This window comes from Theropithecus gelada, chromosome 12 (genome assembly GCF_003255815.1).
Source record: "Theropithecus gelada isolate Dixy chromosome 12, Tgel_1.0, whole genome shotgun sequence".
Lineage (NCBI taxonomy): Eukaryota > Metazoa > Chordata > Mammalia > Primates > Cercopithecidae > Theropithecus > Theropithecus gelada.
In genome coordinates, this window is record NC_037680.1 from 45503910 (window position 1) to 45523640 (window position 19731).

Here is a 19731-nt window from a genome sequence, read left to right on the forward strand (position 1 = left end):
ATAACCCCCAATATAATACTTCTCACCTCACTTTTCAACGCAGGACCTCTTGTTGGGTAAGCTAAAAGGATATGTGTTCTGTAAATAAGGAAAGTCTTTGTTCAAAGAATCTATCAAATGTTCCCATGATTCCATCCCTAACTATTTGTATATCTAAAGATCATATAGTAGAGAGAAACAAAAGATTAGCCCTGCTTCATCTTACAGCTGGGAGAGTCATGAAAGGCCAAATGGGTAACAAAGCTCCTAGTTTTGACCAAGCCTCGCTACAAAGAAGCTACTTAAATGTCAAAGGCATTGTTTGTATAAAAAGGGAACCAATGTACAGGTTCCCTTTAGAGTAGAAATAAGAGAACTGCCTGTTGACAAAGGGAGGAGGAAGAAAATACAAAGTACACTTTTAAAACATGAAGGCTTCATAGCAGTTCATAGTGGTTCAGAGAAACATGTTCCACTGAGAGTGACCTGGGAGAGAGGATTACATTATTATGCCTGAAGGAAGAGGCCACTGTGCATGCCCCATCACCAGCCTCACCCTCCTTGTCAGCCTTACAAGAGTGACACTAGATATACTCCAGGAGTTGGACCCACCACAGCCTGCACACTGGAGTAAGTGCTTTCCTCCAGTCAAAGCTCATCTTAGAATTATCTGGGACTTAGACCATCCCCAGACCGGTGCAGTTGCAGGAAGCCTGATGTATGTCACCTGAGACAGCCTTGGATCTGAGTTTCCTCCTTACGTTTTGGTATTTGGAAGCGGGTGGAGAAGACACTCTTGGGTAGAAGTATGGGAGGCATACAAATTTAGAAGAAAAAGGATGACTCTATCTTTAGTGTGTTGTCTATGGCAGTATCTAGCCTTCCCACTGTATACTTACATTCCACCTACAAACATTAAAATAAAATCCACAGTGCACTCCTTTGTTTTAAAGAGGAACTAAGAAAAAAACTCAAATTGTCAATTTGGTTCCGGATTTTTTTTTTTTAATGGGATCTTTGATCTGAAGTCAATATAGGAAGAGCTCTGAACAAAGTAGCACTTTCAAAGGTTGCATATTAAAGAGGCGAAATGAAAGACAACTTAGCACTTGAGATGTGAATTTGAATGTGTATATGGTTACAGTCTGGATAAGACACTGTTAACAAATGATTTCATTAACTCATCGCCTATGTGCGACCACTGGACAAGGGGAAGGGGTGTTCCGGCTGTGGTGCCATATACTGAAACTGAACCCATGAATTGGGCCCACTGGAATTGAGGGACAAGCCAGATAGATGGCAAGAATTCTAATTTCCAGTATGCAAATCAGTCTAAACATTTGACTTTTTAAAAGTCTATTTGGAAAGGTTTTGAAACAGGGCTGCACTAGGCAAGATCATTAAGTAAGCAAAACTTTAACTATTGTTATAACCATGTCTTTGCCCAGGTGCATGAGGCTCTCTTCTTCTCTTAGTGACAATAACATGCTCACAGGAAGGGTTCAATATGAATTATTTACACCTTACTTCATGTGGATTTAAGTCAATGTATTATCTATGAAGTTTTATATTTAAGCCATACTTGTGAAACGTTGAAGAGGAAAAAGTATATTTAGCACATTTGGGGCACCCTAAATGTGTACCTGAGTAAATTTCAGTTTTTTGAGTTGTTTGTTTGTTTTTGTTTGTTTGTTTCTTTCTTTTTTTTTTTTTTTTTTTTTTTTTTGAGACGGAGTCTCGCTCTGTAGCCCAGGCTGGAGTGCAGTGGCCGGATCTCAGCTCACTGCAAGCTCCGCCTCCCGGGTTCACGCCATTCTCCGGCCTCAGCCTCCCGAGTAGCTGGGACTACAGGCGCCCGCCACCTCGCCCGGCTAGTTTTTTTTTTTTGTATTTCTTAGTAGAGACGGGGTTTCACCGTGTTAGCCAGGATGGTCTCGATCTCCTGACCTCGTGATCCACCCATCTCGGCCTCCCAAAGTGCTGGGATTACAGGCTTGAGCCACCGCGCCCGGCCTGTTTCTTTCTTTTTTGAGAGGGAGTCTCGCTGTGTCCCCAGGCTGGAGTACAGTGGTGCGATCTCGGCTCACTGCAAGCTCCGCCTCCCGGGATCATGCCATTCTCCTGCCTCAGCCTCCTGAGTAGCTGGGACTACAGGCGCCCGCCACCGCGCCCGGCTAATTTTTTTGTATTTTTAGTAGAGACGGGGTTTCACCGTGTTAGCCAGGATGGTCTCGATCTCCTGACCTTGTGATCCACCCGCCTCGGCCTCCCAAAGTGCTGGGATTACAGGCGTGAGCCACTGCGCCCGGCCTGTTTGTTTTGAGACAGAGTCTCACTCTGTTGCCCAGGGTGGAGTGCAGTGGTACAATCTCAGCTCACTGCAAACTTTGCCTCCCAGATTCAAGCAATTCTCCTGCCTTAGCTTCCCGAGTTGCTAGGATTACAGGTGCCTGCCACCACGCCCAGCTAATTTTTGTATTTTTAGTAGAGATGGGGTTTCACCATGTTGGCCAGGCTGGTCCCGAACTTCTGACCTCATGTGATCCACCTGCCTCGGCCTCCCAAAGTGGGTTTGTTGTTCTTTTAAAGAAAAAAGATCCCTACTTATTTTAAAGGGTGATAGCAGTGTCCTGACTCTACCTAGACAGATCTGTTCATTCATATGTTCATTCCAGCTGAACCACAATAACTGCAATTTTCAAAGAAGGAATACAGAGCCTGGGAAATCGGAAGAGTATGGCAACAAACTGGTATACAAGGAAACTGAAAATGAAAAATCAGCAAAGTGGCATTTGTACCTGCCTGAGTGGCTACAGCAGTGAAGGTGAAAGGTGGAAGGCTAGATGGGGGATATTGGCACCATCTCTTCCTCTCCTCACCTGCAGCCTCAATACTTTCCATTGTGGTCCCAGGATACGCCAGGTCAACTGTGATCAACTCTGAAACAGGCAAACTCTGGGAGGGGAGGAGGCATCCTTTCCTATTCTCAATGGTCTCAGCTCCGGAGACCACTTTAGTAAGCTCTCCTTGTCATACCTTAAAACATACATTAAAACCCATAAGCAATTCCAAAACCTCATTTTATTATGTTGTTTTTATCTCCTTGCTCACCAATCTTAAAAAAATGTGGTAACACAAATCTCAGAGACTGATTTCTCCTACTTTCTTAGGAGGGAAGGAGTGTTAAATAAGCAAAGGCATGCTAACAGGAAGGAAAAAAATGGAGATTATGAATAATAATCATAATTTGAAAATTATTAAAATGATGCACCTGGCAGTTTACAAAATATTTCTTTGTTACATTATTTCTGCTGCTGAATTTGATCAAGAGATTGTACTCATCCTAAAATGAATATTATTGATCATTTTAAAGTCTCTTCTAAAAGTGGCTAAATTTATACTGCTGATTCCTTTTGAAATGTGACCTACAGCTTCTTGGCTTTTATGAGCTATTCAAGAGAGATTTAGTCATCACGTTGTGTCACAATGGGAGTGACTCACAGAGCAAGGAGAGAACCTGAGGATTCCTCACACATGTAGTCCTCAGAGCTCTACAGAAACCCAGGCACCTCAAGCTCAAGAGGATCAGCCTGGCCAGGGTGGCACAACTCTTCCTTCCCCGTGCACAGCAGGAAAGCTGCCGTCAGCGGAGCAAGTCCACCAACAGTTTCTGCGTCCCGCTTCGTCTTTAACAAGGTAACTGATGACAGTTTTGTCATTTATTCTTTTATTTATCACGTCAATCTAAACTTTCTTTGATTTTCCTCACTCTTGCAGAATGAATCAGTGGTCTTTCAAGCTGTGGTCAACTGTCACTACTTCTTTTAATGTAACACATTAGAATGCAGTGATGGGAGCTGGGTCCATCTCACCATAGAAAAGACCTCAGTGTGACCTGGGATCTTGCCTTAAACTCCTCCAGGACACTCTTTGAATGTCCTTTAGCACCCTAGTGTCCCAATTCAATTCATATTTTGTTATTTTCTCTGGGCCTTCTTGACACCCTCTGTGAATATATGATTAATTGGAAACTGGAGGGGGAAGTCTCCAAAAAGCACGGGATTCTTAGATGAGTTTCTTACTGAAGCAACAGATTCACTGTCAACTGCAGGTCTGATCTGCTTGTCTGTCTGCTTTATCAATATTATCAGATGTGAGTTTGCATGAATACACACACGTATACACTAAACTGAGGGAGAAAATGCCTTGTAGGTCATGAAAAGCAGGGAAATTCCCAACAGTTCACATTTGATCCCTGGATCCTAGAGTGGCAGCAATAAGCCTGCTTCAGATATTTGCTCCTCATTTTATGATGCGATAGTTTGGTTTTTCAAATGATGATACGGCTCCTTTCTCAATGATTTGATGTTTAGGAGGTGTACTTCAATAATTACATTTTAAAATAAACAATCAAGTTAGAGTTGTACAAATGGCTCTGAAATGTCCCGCTACACTATTAGACCAAGGGCACAGATTGTGCTTCTGTACTATTTATCCCAGTACCCTCGGCACATATTAACTGCTCTAAAAATGTCCTTGGCTACACGCTGCATCAAATGAAAGTTAAATGTTAGACCACATTTCTATTCTATTTTTAATATTCAAAGAGGGTGCTCAGATTTTAGAACAAATCCCAATGCTTAAGTACACACAAAAAAATCATTAACTTATACATTTCAAGGGTAGGAAATGGGAACTGGTATTAAAACTCTTATAACAAATGTCACTGTCTTAAGGGACAGTGTTTAAAAACTCAGACCTTTCCTTCTGCTGAAAGATCACTGTGGCTGAAATGTGCTGAAGTTTTAAACACACTTTTGGAATCTACACATATGTTCTATGCTCTAAGCTTTCCTTAAAGCCTTGTGACTACAAATGATAATTGTACACAACATATAATCTTTCCCAGCTAGCAATTTTTATGCAGTGACCATAAATAAAGTAATCATAGCTTTAACAATAATTCTTAACCTGCTAATAGTGTCAGGAAACACTGTCAAAATAATAAATCTAGGAGGGACTTGGGATAATTAATGAATAGTTATGGATGTGATGATGAATTATAATTTAAAAGTTTTGAAGGAAGGCAAAAGAAAATCAGAGATGCTTTTATCCTTAGAACTAAAAATGCAAAATGTAAATCCAGCAGATATTCCCTACATGAGGCAGTTGGTACACCTCTGCTAGGAGGGAGGGAAGCTACGTCCTGAGGAGTCTGTCTGAGTGAACCAGTAGTGGAAGTACACACAAACCCCAAGCCTCGTTGTCCCACTACCCAAAGCACAGTCTGACTGCCAAGGATTACCTCCCGTCCTCAGGGAAGCAGGAATCAAGGGCACTGTAACTAACCAGAGGAGGAGCTTCTTCATCCATTGAGTAAGGGAACTTACCCTCCCATGATGGTAAATACCAACTCAATTATATCATCAGCAGCATAATAATTATTATAATTATTATTTCAGTCAGACTCTCAAAAATGCATTTGTTGCTTAATGCAAGCACATTTAATGTAGGGTTCCTTAGCTCTATTAAAAAAATGTTTTTTCAGATTTCTGGGTGGACCATTTGAACACATTTTTCACAGAAATATAATTTTTTAGTTTATGTCAGTAGGTTCCAGTGTTCATTTTTTTAAGTGTGGAAGAAATCTCTAAAAGCCACTTGGGTTTTTTAAAAAACAAAGCAAAACAAAAACCAGTTTTTTTTTTTTTTACTTCAATGAAAAAGAAAAAATGAAAAAGGAATGTTGTGTAAGTTAACCAGGTTTACAATATTCAAATATACAAGGGGCATGCATGTTCAGTGGCTTTCAGTATTTAGAAAGTCATACAAGAGAACTCCAAAAAGAGAATACTTTAGAAAATCATTGCTCAATGCTTTCTATTTGATGTATTTTGGTAAACAACATAGTTGTTGATTCAACTTGGACCACAATTGCAACACATTGGAAGTAAATAAAGATTCTACAAACTCCTGACAGTGTAGTTGACTAGCTTTGGTATCGCTTTCTAAAAGGAAACACTTCATGAAGTTATGTGGAAATAAAATCAACTGGTCTGGGCGGAACTATCTAGAAATAACTCTACATTGCTTATAAAAAGTATACTTTACAATAATATTGAGATATTTTCTGTTCTTTTTTTTTTAACTGTGTCATTTATTTTTAAGGAACAGAGGAAGGTGAATAAGAGAAGTGAAATTAATCCTATTTTTAACTTTTTTACTAGGAAAAGAAACTCAGAAAGAAAAAGTTAAGAAAAGCAGAAGTGATCAAGGAGAGCACTCGAGTTGCAATATTTTCCTTTGGCTGCTGACAGGCAGTTACTATAAAGCATTGAGCATGGGGTATGAAAGACAGAACTAGTTCTCCTTTCTTGGTTTCTTTTGAATCTTTGTGGTATGGTAGAGAACTTTTGATAAAGTGTTCTTGTGCCTGCTGTCGACTGATAATATGTTTATCTCTGCAGGTTTTCCTTCTCTTTTCACACAGTTTAGAGTTCAGAGATCGAAGTTTTAGTTCTGGTCACTCTCTGGCAAGTGACCATAGTTATGACCTCTACTCTACACCAGAAATATCTTGACAATTACATGAGATAAATATTACATAAACACTTCTCAAAACTTTGTAATTTTATTGAAATTGGAAGTGTGAATATTATATATTATTATGATTTCTATTATCCTTTTGCCCCAGCGATTCCGAGGTCTCAAAGATTAATCCAATTATCACTAGAACTCTGGAGCTAGAGTGGAGACTTCTTTCTTTCCTTCCTCTTTTCCTTTTTTGCTGTACAACATTTACTAAATGTCAACATAATGCCAAGTATCATGCAAGGAACTGCTAATGTAGAGAGGTGTATGCATAGCCCAGAGTTGAGTGGGAATACAGACTGAAGTGGTAGAACAGAATGGTCTGGGTATCAGTCCTGAAATCGCCACTACAACTGTAGCTGGAGTCAATTAAACAGAGTTTCTGGATGTGTTTCCTGCTCTATACAGTGGAGATAATTTTATTGTAAGGTGTAAATAAGATAAATATTTATAGATCCTAGAAAAGGGCCTACAACATGTTAGGCACTCAATGAACCATAGCATTATTATCATTCCTCCCTGACTTGGTCAACCAGGAACTTGAGAACCATAAATTTGCTAGGAGGATATTTTGAATTCTGTAGTGTCAGTTGGCCACCTACCAAATGGTACCCCCAGAGGAGCTGGGGGTCAACAGCATGGGGTAAACCTTGAGGGAGGGAACAGATGGGAGGTGATTAGATGAAAAGATTTGGGTGAAGACACAGAGCCAAACCATATCAGCCTCCTATCCTCCTGATGACAAAAAGACATTTTAAAATATTTATATAGAGAGAAATTAATGCTTGCAGCAGCAGGATCTGAGTAATTTTTATAAGTAACCCAACTTTTCCACTGAGGCCATTAAAAAAAGAAACTCCTCAATGTGACATTACCAAGGAGCCAATGACTAAGCTTCCAGAAAAGTAGTTCTAGCGCTATGATGTTCTGGACTCCCAAAACTAGGAAGTTCTAGAACAGTAGTTCTCAGCTGGGGGATATTTTGTCCCCAGGGGACATTTGGCATTATCTGGAGACATTTTTGGTTGTCACAACTTGGGGAGGGGTGCTACTGCTCACTAGAGAGTAGAGGCCAGGGATGCCACTAAACATGCTACAATGCACAGGACTAACCCCACAACAAATAATTACCTGGCCCAAAATATCAAAAGTACTCAGGTAGAGGAACCAGTGCCTAAATATGAGCAATACATAGAGCAGACTGCCTCATAAAGTGAAAGCGATTCATCCTGCCATGAAGATAACAAGGTTCTTACTGTAATGGCAGACATTAGGTCATTTTACTTCACCCAGTACTCTCCAAGGCAGATGTTGTGTATCTATTTTACAGGTAGGAAAATGGAGGCTAAGAAAAGTTAATTTGTCCAAGGGCCCTCTGATGATAGTGAAACTGGGATGGAACCTCTGCCTGCTTGCTTCTGAGGTCTGGGCTACTCACTACTGCCTCCTGCCTCGAGCCAAGAGATTTATACCCTATTAAGCAATTTGTTGTGCGATACATTGGAAGACACAGCAGATAAGCAAACAACTCAAGCAAGTAGGTCAGTTCCTGGAGTTTCTGAATTGTTGGGACCAAGGGGCCATGCAGAGGTAACCACAGCTGGCATAGTGTGGTTGAGGTGGCCCTATTAGCCTTTCAGTTGCTGTTACTCATTTATTTCTCAGTGGTCAATGAACCGATTGCCTATCAACCAGCTTTGTGTATAGGTCACGTTCCCATGGCTCTGACCCAGGTTACTGCTCAGAGGTGGCATCATGGCTAAAATATTGCTAGAGGTCAAAGATATGTGTGTGTTTGTGGTAGATTTAGTCGAGTGGTCTAGAGGAATGTGAACCTTAGAGACTGAAGAAGAACCAGCATTTTTGGACAATAATACTTGGGGTAAGGAGAGTGTTAGCAAAACTCTAGGTTAGCATGGGCAGTCCCTGGAATTCAGACTGTAGGCCTGAATGACCCTCAGTCCAGAGCTGTACCTAATAAGGACAACACATTTTAATGTGAGTCCATTCTTAACAGCAAAAAAGTTCCTCTTTGCTTGTCACCAGGGAAAAATGGGTTTGCATAGAGAAGGTGCAGATTGAGGGGGAAGCAGAATGATTCTCATCTCACAGATGAGAATTAAAGAGGGAATCCAACTACTTTGGTTTGAGCTTTTGTTCTTCTTTGGTACTTGTAGAGGTGAGCTTACCAAAGCATAGATGACAGGCAATGTGGTATACAAGTTACTATACTCCAAAATTCTGGGGTTCTTACTTATTTTGTGCATGACATCCAAAGCAGCTCAATAAAACCTTTTCACAGAAAAAAAAAAAAGTTGTACTCTCTTTTGCCAAATGTTTAACTTTTTTATTCAGAAATAATTTCAGAATTATTGAAAAATTTAGAGGCTAGGACAACCCAGATTGCTCAAATATTAACATTTTACCACGTCTGCCTTCTCATTCCTCTTTATATACACAGGTGCATGTATGGTTTTAATATGTTTATTTATATACATATCATTATTATTTTCTTAACTGTTTGAGAGTAAGTTGAAGACATGATGCTCCTTACTTTAAATACTTCAGTGTGTATTTCCTAAAAAGCAGGCCGTGTTCTACATCATCATAGTATAATTATCAAAATTGGGAAATTAATATTAATGCAATACTATTTATCAAATTTTAAGATCTTATTCAAATTTCACTTGCTGGCCTAATAATGTTCTTTCTGAAAAAAGAAAAAAAAATTTTGATCCAGGATCACATGTTGCGTTTGGTTGTTGTATCTCGATGGTCTCCTTCCATCTGAAATGGTCCTCAGTCTTTCTTTTCCGTCATGACTTTGATGTTTTTGAAGAGTACAGCCATATATTTAGTAGCACTGGAAGATGTTTCCCCATGCATAATTAGCTTTGGATGCTCCACAGAAGAGCTGTTGTGTCCCTCCCTGTGTGCCATATCAGAGGGCATGGGAAGCTGGTTTGTTCCATAACTAGTGATGTGAATCCTTATCACTTGGTTAAGGTGGTATCTATCAGATTTCTCCACTATAAAATTACCATTATTCTCTCTTTAATTTGAAAGCATATGACAAGGAGATTGAGATTCTATAATTACTGCCTGTCATCTGAATTTGACCCACTAGTTTTAGCATCCATTGATCATTCCTGCCTGAAACCATTGTTGCTATGTCAGTTGCCAAATGGTGATATTCTAATTCCAATTCCATCATTCCTCTGACACTTATTAGATGGCATATTAATTCTAAGGAAAACTTCTCCCTTTACCCTTATTTATTGATTGATTTACTGCAGAATGGATTCATGAATTCATATCTTATTCAATGAGTTATTATCCATTATCACTATTGGCTTTGATGTTCAAATTGTCTCATACTTTGCCAGTGGGAGCCCCTTCCAGCTGACACCTATGTACTAGTGATGTATCTCCAGCATTCATTGAGCACTTACTTACTTGTAGCATAACATGCTCCAGGCTTATTTTGTACATTCCCATCCAAGCTCAGCCCTGATGTCAGCTTTTCCAAAGAACATGAACACAATGTTTAGAAATTGGTATCTGAGCCCCTGGTATGTTCATTGCTATTGGAGTGTCATTATTTCTAGCTCATCAGGTAGATCTAGAAAGTTACCTATCCATTTCTATATTTACTCACTCATATTTAAAACCAGGTGTTCATGCTGATTCTTCCAACTATAATCCCACTCCACAGGGTTCATTCCAGTCTCTCCCTTTTCATATTTGCTACTCCTCTTTCTGACAGTGTGAAGCCTGGCTTCCATCATCCACAACTTAGTTACAGTTGACCCTTAAACAACACAGGGATTAGGGGCGCCAGTGCCCCATTCAGTTGAAAATTCATGTATAACTTTTGACTCCCTCAAAACTTAAGTCACAGTCTACTGTTGACCAGAAGCCTTACCAAAAACATAGTCAATTAACACATATTTTGTATATGTATTATATACTGTACTCTTATAATAAACTAGAGAAAAGAAAATATTATTAAGAAAAGCATAAGGAAGATAAAATATACTTACTATTTTTAAAGTGGAAGTGGATCATCATAATGGTCTTTATCCTTACCGTCTTCATGTTGAGTAGGCTGAAGAGGAAAAAAGGAGAGAGGTTGGTCTTGTTGTTTCAGGGGTAGCAGAGGCTGAAGAAAATAAGCACATACATGGATCCAGGCAGTCTGGATCCAATATGGGATCCAAACAACCCATATTGTTCAGATGTCAGCTGTGCTTAATTTCTCAATCAAATAATTGGAAATATTAGGGATGTCTGTTTTCTAGTTCTGGTGGAGGCATGGATTTTATGTTATTCTATTTGTTCTTCTCTTTGAATTGTACATAGTTTTTGGAGTATGTCCTAGGAAATTTAGATTGACATGACTGTCACTACTACAGCTACCTCAGAAGTGAGAATACTTTTTTAACACTTGAAGTGAAATACATAGTATTACAAAAGAAACCTATGGTATTGAAATACACCCAAATATTTACAAGCTTATTCTATTAACATGGTGGCAGGAACAATAACCACCACAATTTTGAAGTAGTAATCAGCATTAATCATATTTTGAGATAACTCCAACAAATGCAATGTAACATGAAAATATTTGTTATTTCTATAGGTAACAAAATCACAGACAATAAAATACTACTGTGGCTTGTTGTTTCTTTCATAATTGAAGATTGTGCTAAACTTCAGTTACAGTTTAGAAAAAAAAAAAAAAAAGATGGGATCTTTTTCCCATCCAAATGGAGAAACCCCTGAATTCTATCCACAGACTCTCTCAGAGTTCTAATGGCACCTCTTTGCCTGAGAAGCTTTCACAGATGCCCAAATCATCTATCCAGCTGAATTCAATCCCTTTGGGGCTGGTAACCCAGTTTCATGCACAGGAACAGAACATACCCTCCTTGTGGTTTCCCTTCTCCCATTCCCTCATCTACTTTCCCCTCTGGGACCTTGTGTCAGTTATTATACTATAACAGAGGAGGCTATGAGGGGAGATGACCCTGTAGCCGCCACCATTTCAGACATCAGATGTTGCTTTTGGCCAGTGGACTTTTATCCCTTCCTCTCAGCAAGCATGGGCAAGGTGTGAAGTGTTGACTTTATCAACTCAGCTTGTCAGCCTGGACACTTCTCAGCCCAGCCCAGAGTGGAGTGCTCCAGTCCCCAGAACCCCTCATCTGTCTCCTACAGTGGAAGGGCACAGCACTCTAGTCCCAGTGACCTTGGCAAATCGCTTTGTTGCTTTGAGCCGGTTTCTGAGGCAAATAATATGCCCTCTCTAACTCAAAACGCTGTTGAGAGAACAAAACGAGACCTGTGTGTGAAAGCACAGTGTAGAGTGCCTTACTAATGTATGACATTCTTTTACTGTGACTCCCTCATGCATACCCCTGGTAAAAATGACAACACAAAAACTTCCAACTCCCTGCTCCAGAGAACATAAAACCCCACAAATATTGTCTTCTTCAAATAATTCCCCTGGGAGTTTAGATTGCAATGAAAGCTACAGAATCCATTCAGAAGATGTATTAAACATTTAGCCATTCGGTGATTATTTACTGAAGCAATTTGAGCAAAACACTATACTAGTTGAATTTATAAATATAAAATTTCCTTAAAAGGTTTAACTATGTAATTTTGCAAGAGTGAGTTATACCACTTCCCTTCCCATAACTACACATTTGTAATATATTTGAGAAGGGGAAATCCTGCTACGTGGACATTGATTTGCAACAAATTATAACTCCTACATAGAAAAGAGTTGGAAAAACTATACCAAATTATTAAGCCATGGTAATCTACTACTTTAGAAATAGTCATAGTTATACCACAAGAATCAAGTAGGTTCTCCAAACTTAACATATTTTAATACTCCTCTGACTTAATTTTTATCAATTGACAATTCTTTTTTTTTTTTTTTTTTTTTTTGGTTGAGACAGAGTCTTGCACCGTTGCCAGGGCTGGAGTGCAGTGGCGCAATCTTGGCTCACTGCAACCTCTACCTCCTGGGTTCACGATTCTCCTGCCTGATTCTCTAGCCTTAGCCTCCCGAGTAGCTGGGATTACAGGCACCCACCACCACACCTGGCTAATTTTTTGTATTTTTGGTAGAGATGGGGTTTCACTATGTTGACCAGACTGGTCTCAAACTCCAGACCTCGTGATCTGCCCGCCTCTACCTCCCAAAGTGCTGGGATTACAGGTGTGAGCCACCAGGCCCAGCTGAAATGATAATTCTTTTAACCCCCTTTTTTTTTCTTTAGCTATAGATCTTCTGGGGGAAGAAAGATAAAAGCAGAGCCCAAAATTTTCTTGAGAAGTGAAGAAGACATTACATTGATTTTTTTAAAAATCTGAAATAGTCTGTTTCTCAAACAGCACTAAAAATAAAGTGTGTGTGTGTGTGGTGTTTAAAATTCTGTGTGCATGTTTATATTTCTTGATATAGAAAGAAAACTTTACATATACAGAAAAAAATGGGGAAAATGCACTAAAATATTGAATTAAGTGTTATAATCATTACTATCTTCTTTTTCTCTATGTTTTTTCTCGAGGAAAAATTACTTTTATAAGCAGAAAAAAGTATATGATTTTTGAAAAGGATTCAAAGGAAAAATCAGGAAATAATATTAAGAAAATAAAGTCCAGGCTGGGCGCGGTGGCTCACACCTGTAATCCCAGCACTTTGGGAGGCCGAGGCAGGCGGATCACCTGAGGTCAGGAGTTCGAGACAAGCCTGGCCAACGTGGAGAAACCCCGCCTCTACTAAAAATAGAAAAATTAGCCAGGCATGGCGGTGGATGCTTGTAATCCCAGCTACTTGGGAGATTGAGGCAGGAAAATCGCTTGAACCCGGGAGGCAGAGGTTGCAGTGAGCTGAGATTGTGCCACTGTACTCCAGCCTGGGTGACAAGAGTGAAATAAGAAAAAAAAAAAAAAAACAGGAAAAAAGGGGAGGAGGGGAGGGGAGGGGAGTGGAGGGAGGAAAGAAGGAAAGAAGGAAAAGGAAAGAAGGAAGGAAGGAAGGAAGGAAGGAAGGAAGGAAGGAAGGAAGGAAGGAAGGAAGGAAGGAAGGAAGGAAGGAAGAAAGGAAGGGAAGGAAGGAAAGGAAGGAAAGGAAGGAAAGGAAGGAAAGGAAGGAAAGGAAAGAAGGAAAGAAGGAAAGAAGGAAAGAAAGAAAAAGAAAGAAAGAAAGAAAGAAAAAGAAAGAAAGAAAGAAAGAAAGAAAGAGAAAGAAAAGAAAAGAAAAGAAAGAAAGAAAGAAAGAAAGAAAGAGAAAGAAAAGAAAAGAAAAGAAAGAAAGAAAAAGAAAATAAAGTTCAAAGTCTATAAACTCGCTTGGCCTCTCAGTTCCTTTTTGAACTCAGTGTCCAGGAACAGCCATGATTCCAAAAGCATCCACAAGTTCTGAACTTCAACTCAGGGCCTACTGATTGTCCTCTGTGAGGCATTTAAAGCCCCTCTTGAGTCTAAGGTGGGTCAAGATTGAGGGCAAAGATATTGTGTGGACACTGGAGGAAGCTTTTTGGGTCACAGAGGAAGAAAATAAAGTCTTTCCCACATGTGGTGCTCTCTTTAGCCCCTCTCCCTTCCACAGGCTAGGAGAGCCAATACAGATCTGCTCCTCTGTGGGGAGGGAGCTGATGATCTCATTCTCTTGGGCTGCCCCATGGCTATGAGTGCGGAGGGCTGGGCCCATGGTACTCAGACCTGAGGCAGCCGGCCATACAGCCTTGGTACCCAGGCATAACCCTCAGGTTCTTGTTCACTTCCTCTTTCTGGATGGCTTGCTTTTCCCTGGCACCAATACCCCATGGTAAGAGTGATATATACAGAAGGGAAACGCAGATGCAGGCTTCTGAGGAAAAGGGAAAGAAAGCCCTTTACCTGCCTGACTTTAGGCCCTAGGCTACCTCTAGCCCTGACAAAATTAATTTTCCAAGTAGTTCTGCTGCACGTATGGTCAAAGCTTCAGCTTTACAGCATGCATTTGCTTTACTTTATCCTCTGTCCATGTGATTTTTTCTCACAGGAGGCTGGTGTTCACAGAAGACAGAATTTGGGGATGTGGGAGTCTGGTTTGGAATATGGTCCATTGGCCAGCATTTCTCTCTCAGTCGCTTCCCATTTATCTTGCTCTCTCTTGGTGAACTCACTTGTTGCCTCCCACTTTAATACTCCTCTGCACTGGGGTATAATGATCTCAGAGTTGGGTTGAAGATTGACATTAACCCATTTAAAATAAGAAAATGGAAGCCAAGTTGGGAATATCTTCTTAGTGGCAACACCAAAATGCCCTTCTTCTTCCGACACTTTGAAGATAATTGGGAATCTGACAGAACAATTAAAATTGAATTATTGTTTCTAATAGATTTTAAGCCCATTCTGCAGTGAAATTTCATGAACTAGCAAGAGGTAAGATTTTACTGTGAGAATCAGTCTTCCTGATGGACGAGTTCACTCCTGAGATTAATACCATCACTCCACACAGCTCCAGCTGGCCATGTCAACTCAACGGCTTGTGTCGATTTTGCCATGGCTCCCACCTCCCTCTCTTCCATTTAATCTCTCTGAATACTACTGCGTTAGTTTTTGCATTATTTTAGAGGAGCAATTTATCATTTAAATGGCCATCTTCCCAACAACCAACCAAGTAAGAGTTGTTGTTTCTTTTTCTGTTTATCCACACAAATGCATTAAAATATCGTCAGTCCTGGGTTACAATGCCTTGGTGGTTCTAATTTGAATTTTCTTTTTCACTTTGAACACTCAGGACACCATCTTCTTTTATTATACAAGAAAGGAGTGTACCTATCACACACAGGGGGAAAATGCTCTTTTGGGTGCTAGGCCTCCTAATCCTCTGTGGTTTTCTGTGGACTCGTAAAGGAAAACTAAAGATTGCAGACATCACTGATAAGTACATTTTTATCACTGGATGTGACTCGGGCTTTGGAAACTTGGCAGCCAGAACTTTTGATAAAAAGGGATTTCATGTCATCGCTGCCTGTTTGACTGAATCAGGATCAACCGCTTTAAAGGCAGAAACCTCAGAGAGACTTCGTACTGTGCTTCTGGATGTGACTGACCCAGAGAATGTCAAGAGGACTGCCCAGTGGGTGAAGAACCAAGTTGGGGAAAAAGGTGAGGGACATGAAAGTGGGGAGGATGGGACAGGGACAGGGGACAGAGAAGTAACTGAAGCTAAATAAAATGTGCTCAAGTTTTAAATGGCCGTTCGAGAAAATGTCTCCTAAATACCGGCTGTATACTTCTCTAATTTTAGGATAGCTTCTGAGTAGTTCCAAGTACAGGCTGTCTGTGTGCATGAGAAACACAGCCCAGAAGACCCTTGGGCCTAAGCCTCAGTGGGTGAATTTGGGGCTGAGATGAAAAGATTGACTTTCCAAGGTCTTCTCCTGTGAAGCGCTATTCCCCCCGTCCCATATACAGCGAAGGAATTTAGACTAAAATGTACAGGAGAATATGGGGGCAATTCCCAAATTGCCATCTGAATACCTGGGACCCACTTCTCACTACAAAATGATTCTAGAGCTCACATATTTTCAATGGGCAAGGTTGAAAATGGCCTGAGAATTTGAGTGTGAGTGTCTTACATAGTTAAGGTAGAGTAGTGAGCCATTGGATGTTCATTCTGCAATAGATTCTGCTGTGGTGACTGCATTCTGAACTAGAAGAAATTTTATTGGCTTTGAATGAAGAGTGAAACATTCTCAAGGATTAAGATGTTGGGATTCACAAAGAAAAAACAAATGTTTGTGATTTTTTTTCTAGTACATCTTGATCATATAGCTGAGACTCTGAAGCTCAAAAGAATGATTTGATAAGGCTTCAGTTTTTAACACTTGAATTCCAACACCTTTAACAATACTAAATGTTTCCCATTTTAAACAAGCCAAGTGAATGTCTCAATTCTTAACCAAAAATAAATGTGAAATAGATTGATATCACTCTTTGTCCATACAGAACATTATATAAATATTCTCTGGCCTTATCATCTAGCAAGGGAGGAAAAATAGATCAATTTACTCCACATCTGAGATTAAAAAGCAGAAAGACTCACTCACAGAGTTTCAGTATTTGACATTCAGAACCAGAAACAGAGTAACAGTGAGAACTTCAACTACTTCAATTTAGCCTCCCACCCTCTCTGCTATCACTTCCCAAAACTGCGAAGTATTTCAGAGTAGGAAAATGACTTCAAGGAGGAAATGGCACCATTGTGCAAAGCAGAGGCTGTATTTTCATCAAAGGTGGCAAATAAGTACTATCTTATCACACCTCTTTTCTTCCCTCTCTGTTCTAGGTCTCTGGGGTCTGATCAATAATGCTGGTATTCCCGGTGTGCTGGCTCCCACTGACTGGCTGACACTAGAGGACTACAGAGAACCTATTGAAGTGAATCTGTTTGGACTCATCAGTGTGACACTAAATATGCTTCCCTTGGTCAAGAAAGCTCAAGGGAGAGTTATTAATGTCTCCAGTGTTGGAGGTCGCCTTGCAATCGTTGGAGGGGGCTATACTCTATCCAAATATGCAGTGGAAGGTTTCAATGACAGCTTAAGGTAAATCAAATTAATTGACTTATTAGGAAACAATAGCTGCAAACATTTACTGAGTGCTTATGTACAAGACATCCTATTTAGTACCTTTCAAAAAGCCTACCATATTTATCTCTAATTTTTGTGGGTACACAGTAGGCATATATATTTATGGTTATATGAGATATTTTGATACAAGTATACAATGCATAGTAATTACATCAAGGTAAGTGGAGTATCCATCACCTCAAGCATTTATCCTTTCTTTGTATTACAAACAATCCAATTATACTCTTTTAGTTATTTTAAAAACTATGATAAATTGTTGACTGTAGTCACCCTGTTGCGCTATCAAATACTAGATCTTATTCATTCTATATAGCTATATTTCTATATTTCTGTACCCCTTAATCATTTCCCCTCACCCCCACTACCCTCTCAAGCCTCTAGTAACTAGTTCTCTACTTTCTGTCTCTATAGTTTGTTTTAATTTTTAGCTCTCACAAATAAGTGAGAACATGTGAACTTTGTTTTTCTGTGCCTGGCTTACTTTACTTAACATAATGACCTCCGGTTCCATCCACGTTGTTGCAAATGACAGGATCTCATTCTTTTTTATGGCTCAATAGTAGTACTCCATTGTATATATGTACTACGTTTTCCTTATTCATTTTTCTGTTGATGGACATTTAGGTTGCTTCCAAATTTTGGCTGTTGTGAACAGTGCTAAAACAAACATGGTAGTGTGGATATCTCTTGATATATTTATTTCCTTTCTTTTGGGTATATACCCAACAGTGGTATTGCTGGATCATATGGTAGCTCAATTTTTAGTTTTTTGAGGAACCTCCAAACTGTTTTCCATAGTGGTTTTACTAATTTACATTCCCACCAACAGTGTTATGAGAATTCCCTTTTCTCACGTCATCACCAGCATTTGTTATTACCTGTCTTTTGTATATATGCCATTTTAACTGGGGTAAGATAATATTTCATTGTACTTTTGATATGCATTTTTCTGATGATCAAGGATGTTGAGCACCTTTCATATACCTATTTTCCACTTGTATGTCTTTTCAGAAATATCTACTCAGATCTTTTGCCCATTTTAAGTTGGGATTATTAGACTTTTCCCCATAGAGTTGTTTGAGTTCCTTATATATTCCGATTTTTAATTCCTTGTCAGAAGGGTAGCTTTCAAATATTTTCTCCCATTCTATGGGTTGTCTTTTCACTTTTTTGATTGTTTCCTTTGCTGTGCAGAAGCTTTTCAAATTGATGTGATCCCATTTGTCCATTTTTGCCTTAGTTGCCTGTGCTTGTGGCATATTGCTCAAGAAGTCTTTGCCCAGCTAATTGTCCTGGAGAGTTTCTCCAATGTTTTCTTGTAGTAGTTTCATAGTCTGAGGTCTTAGATTTAAGTCTTTAATCTATTTTGATATGATTTTTGTATGTGGTAAGAGATAAGGGTGTAGTTTCATTCTTCTGCATGTGGACATCCAGTTTTCCCAGCACCATTTATTGAAAAGACTGTCCTTTCCCCAATATATGTTCTTGACATCTTTGTCAAAAACGAATTCACTGTAGATGTATGGATTTGTTTCTGGGTTCTCTGTCCTGTTCCATTGGTGTATGTGTCCATTTGTATGCCAGTACCATGCTGTTTTATTTGCTATAGCTTTATAGAAAATTTGAAGTCATGTAATGTAATTCCTCCAGTTTTGTTGTTTTTGTCCAGGGTGGCTTTGGCTACTCTGGGTCTTTTGTGTTGCTATATAAATTTTAGGATTGTTTTTTCTATTTCTGTAAAGAATGTCATTGGTATTTTGATAAGAATTGCATTGAATCTGAAGACTGCTTTAGGTATCATACACATTTTAATAATACTGATTCTTCCAATCCATGAACATGGAATATCTTTCTGTTTTTTGTGTCCTCTATAGTTTTTATTGCAGAGATCTCTCATTTCTTTAAGTTAACTCCTAGGCATTTTATTTTTAGCTATTGTAAATGGAATTACTTCCGTGATTTCTTTTTTAGATTGTTTGCTGTTGGCATATAGAAATTGTTTGCTGTTGGCAACAGAAATCTTTTTTGGATTGTTTGCTGTTGGCTACTGATTTTTGTATGTTGATTTTGTATCCTGCAACTGTACTGAATTTATTTGTTCTAATAGTTTTTATGTGTGTGGAGTCTTTAGGTTTTTCCAAATATAAGATCATATCACCTGCAAACAAGGATAATTTGACTTCTTCCTTTCCAAATTGGGTTTGAGCTCCATTGTATGTTATTTGTTTTTGAGGAATCTCCAAACAAATCTTGCTGCTTTTAAGATCCTTTCTTTATAATTGACCTTTGGGAACTTGATTAATAAATGCCTTGAGGTAGTCTTCTTTGGGTTAAATCTGCTTAGTGTTCTATAACTTTCTTATACTTGAATATTTTTTTTTTTAATTTATTTATTATTATTATACTGTAAGTTGTAGGGTACATGTGCATAACGTGCAGGTTTGTTACATATGTATACTTGTGCCTTGTTGGTGTGCTGCACCCATCAACTCGTCATTTA

General features: G+C 39.2%; 1 protein-coding gene across 4 annotated transcripts in view; it reads left to right on the forward strand.

The window, feature by feature from the left end:
- The first annotated feature begins 376 nt into the window (after nucleotides 1-376).
- The window catches only part of DHRS9 (dehydrogenase/reductase 9), a 34490-nt gene continuing 15135 nt past the window's right edge, over nucleotides 377-19731 (forward strand). Inside the window, exons 1-5 of one of the 4 annotated variants that reach the window (XM_025404707.1) lie at nucleotides 419-609; nucleotides 3411-3675; nucleotides 6207-6324; nucleotides 15374-15744; nucleotides 16928-17186. In XM_025404707.1, the coding sequence (XP_025260492.1) occupies nucleotides 6320-6324; nucleotides 15374-15744; nucleotides 16928-17186 (635 nt within the window). In that variant the 5' untranslated portion in view covers nucleotides 419-609; nucleotides 3411-3675; nucleotides 6207-6319. Of the gene's footprint in view, nucleotides 610-3410; nucleotides 3676-6206; nucleotides 6325-14969; nucleotides 15016-15373; nucleotides 15745-16927; nucleotides 17187-19731 lie in introns of those variants that run through there. The other 3 variants (XM_025404708.1, XM_025404705.1, XM_025404709.1) reach the window with 3 other exon arrangements.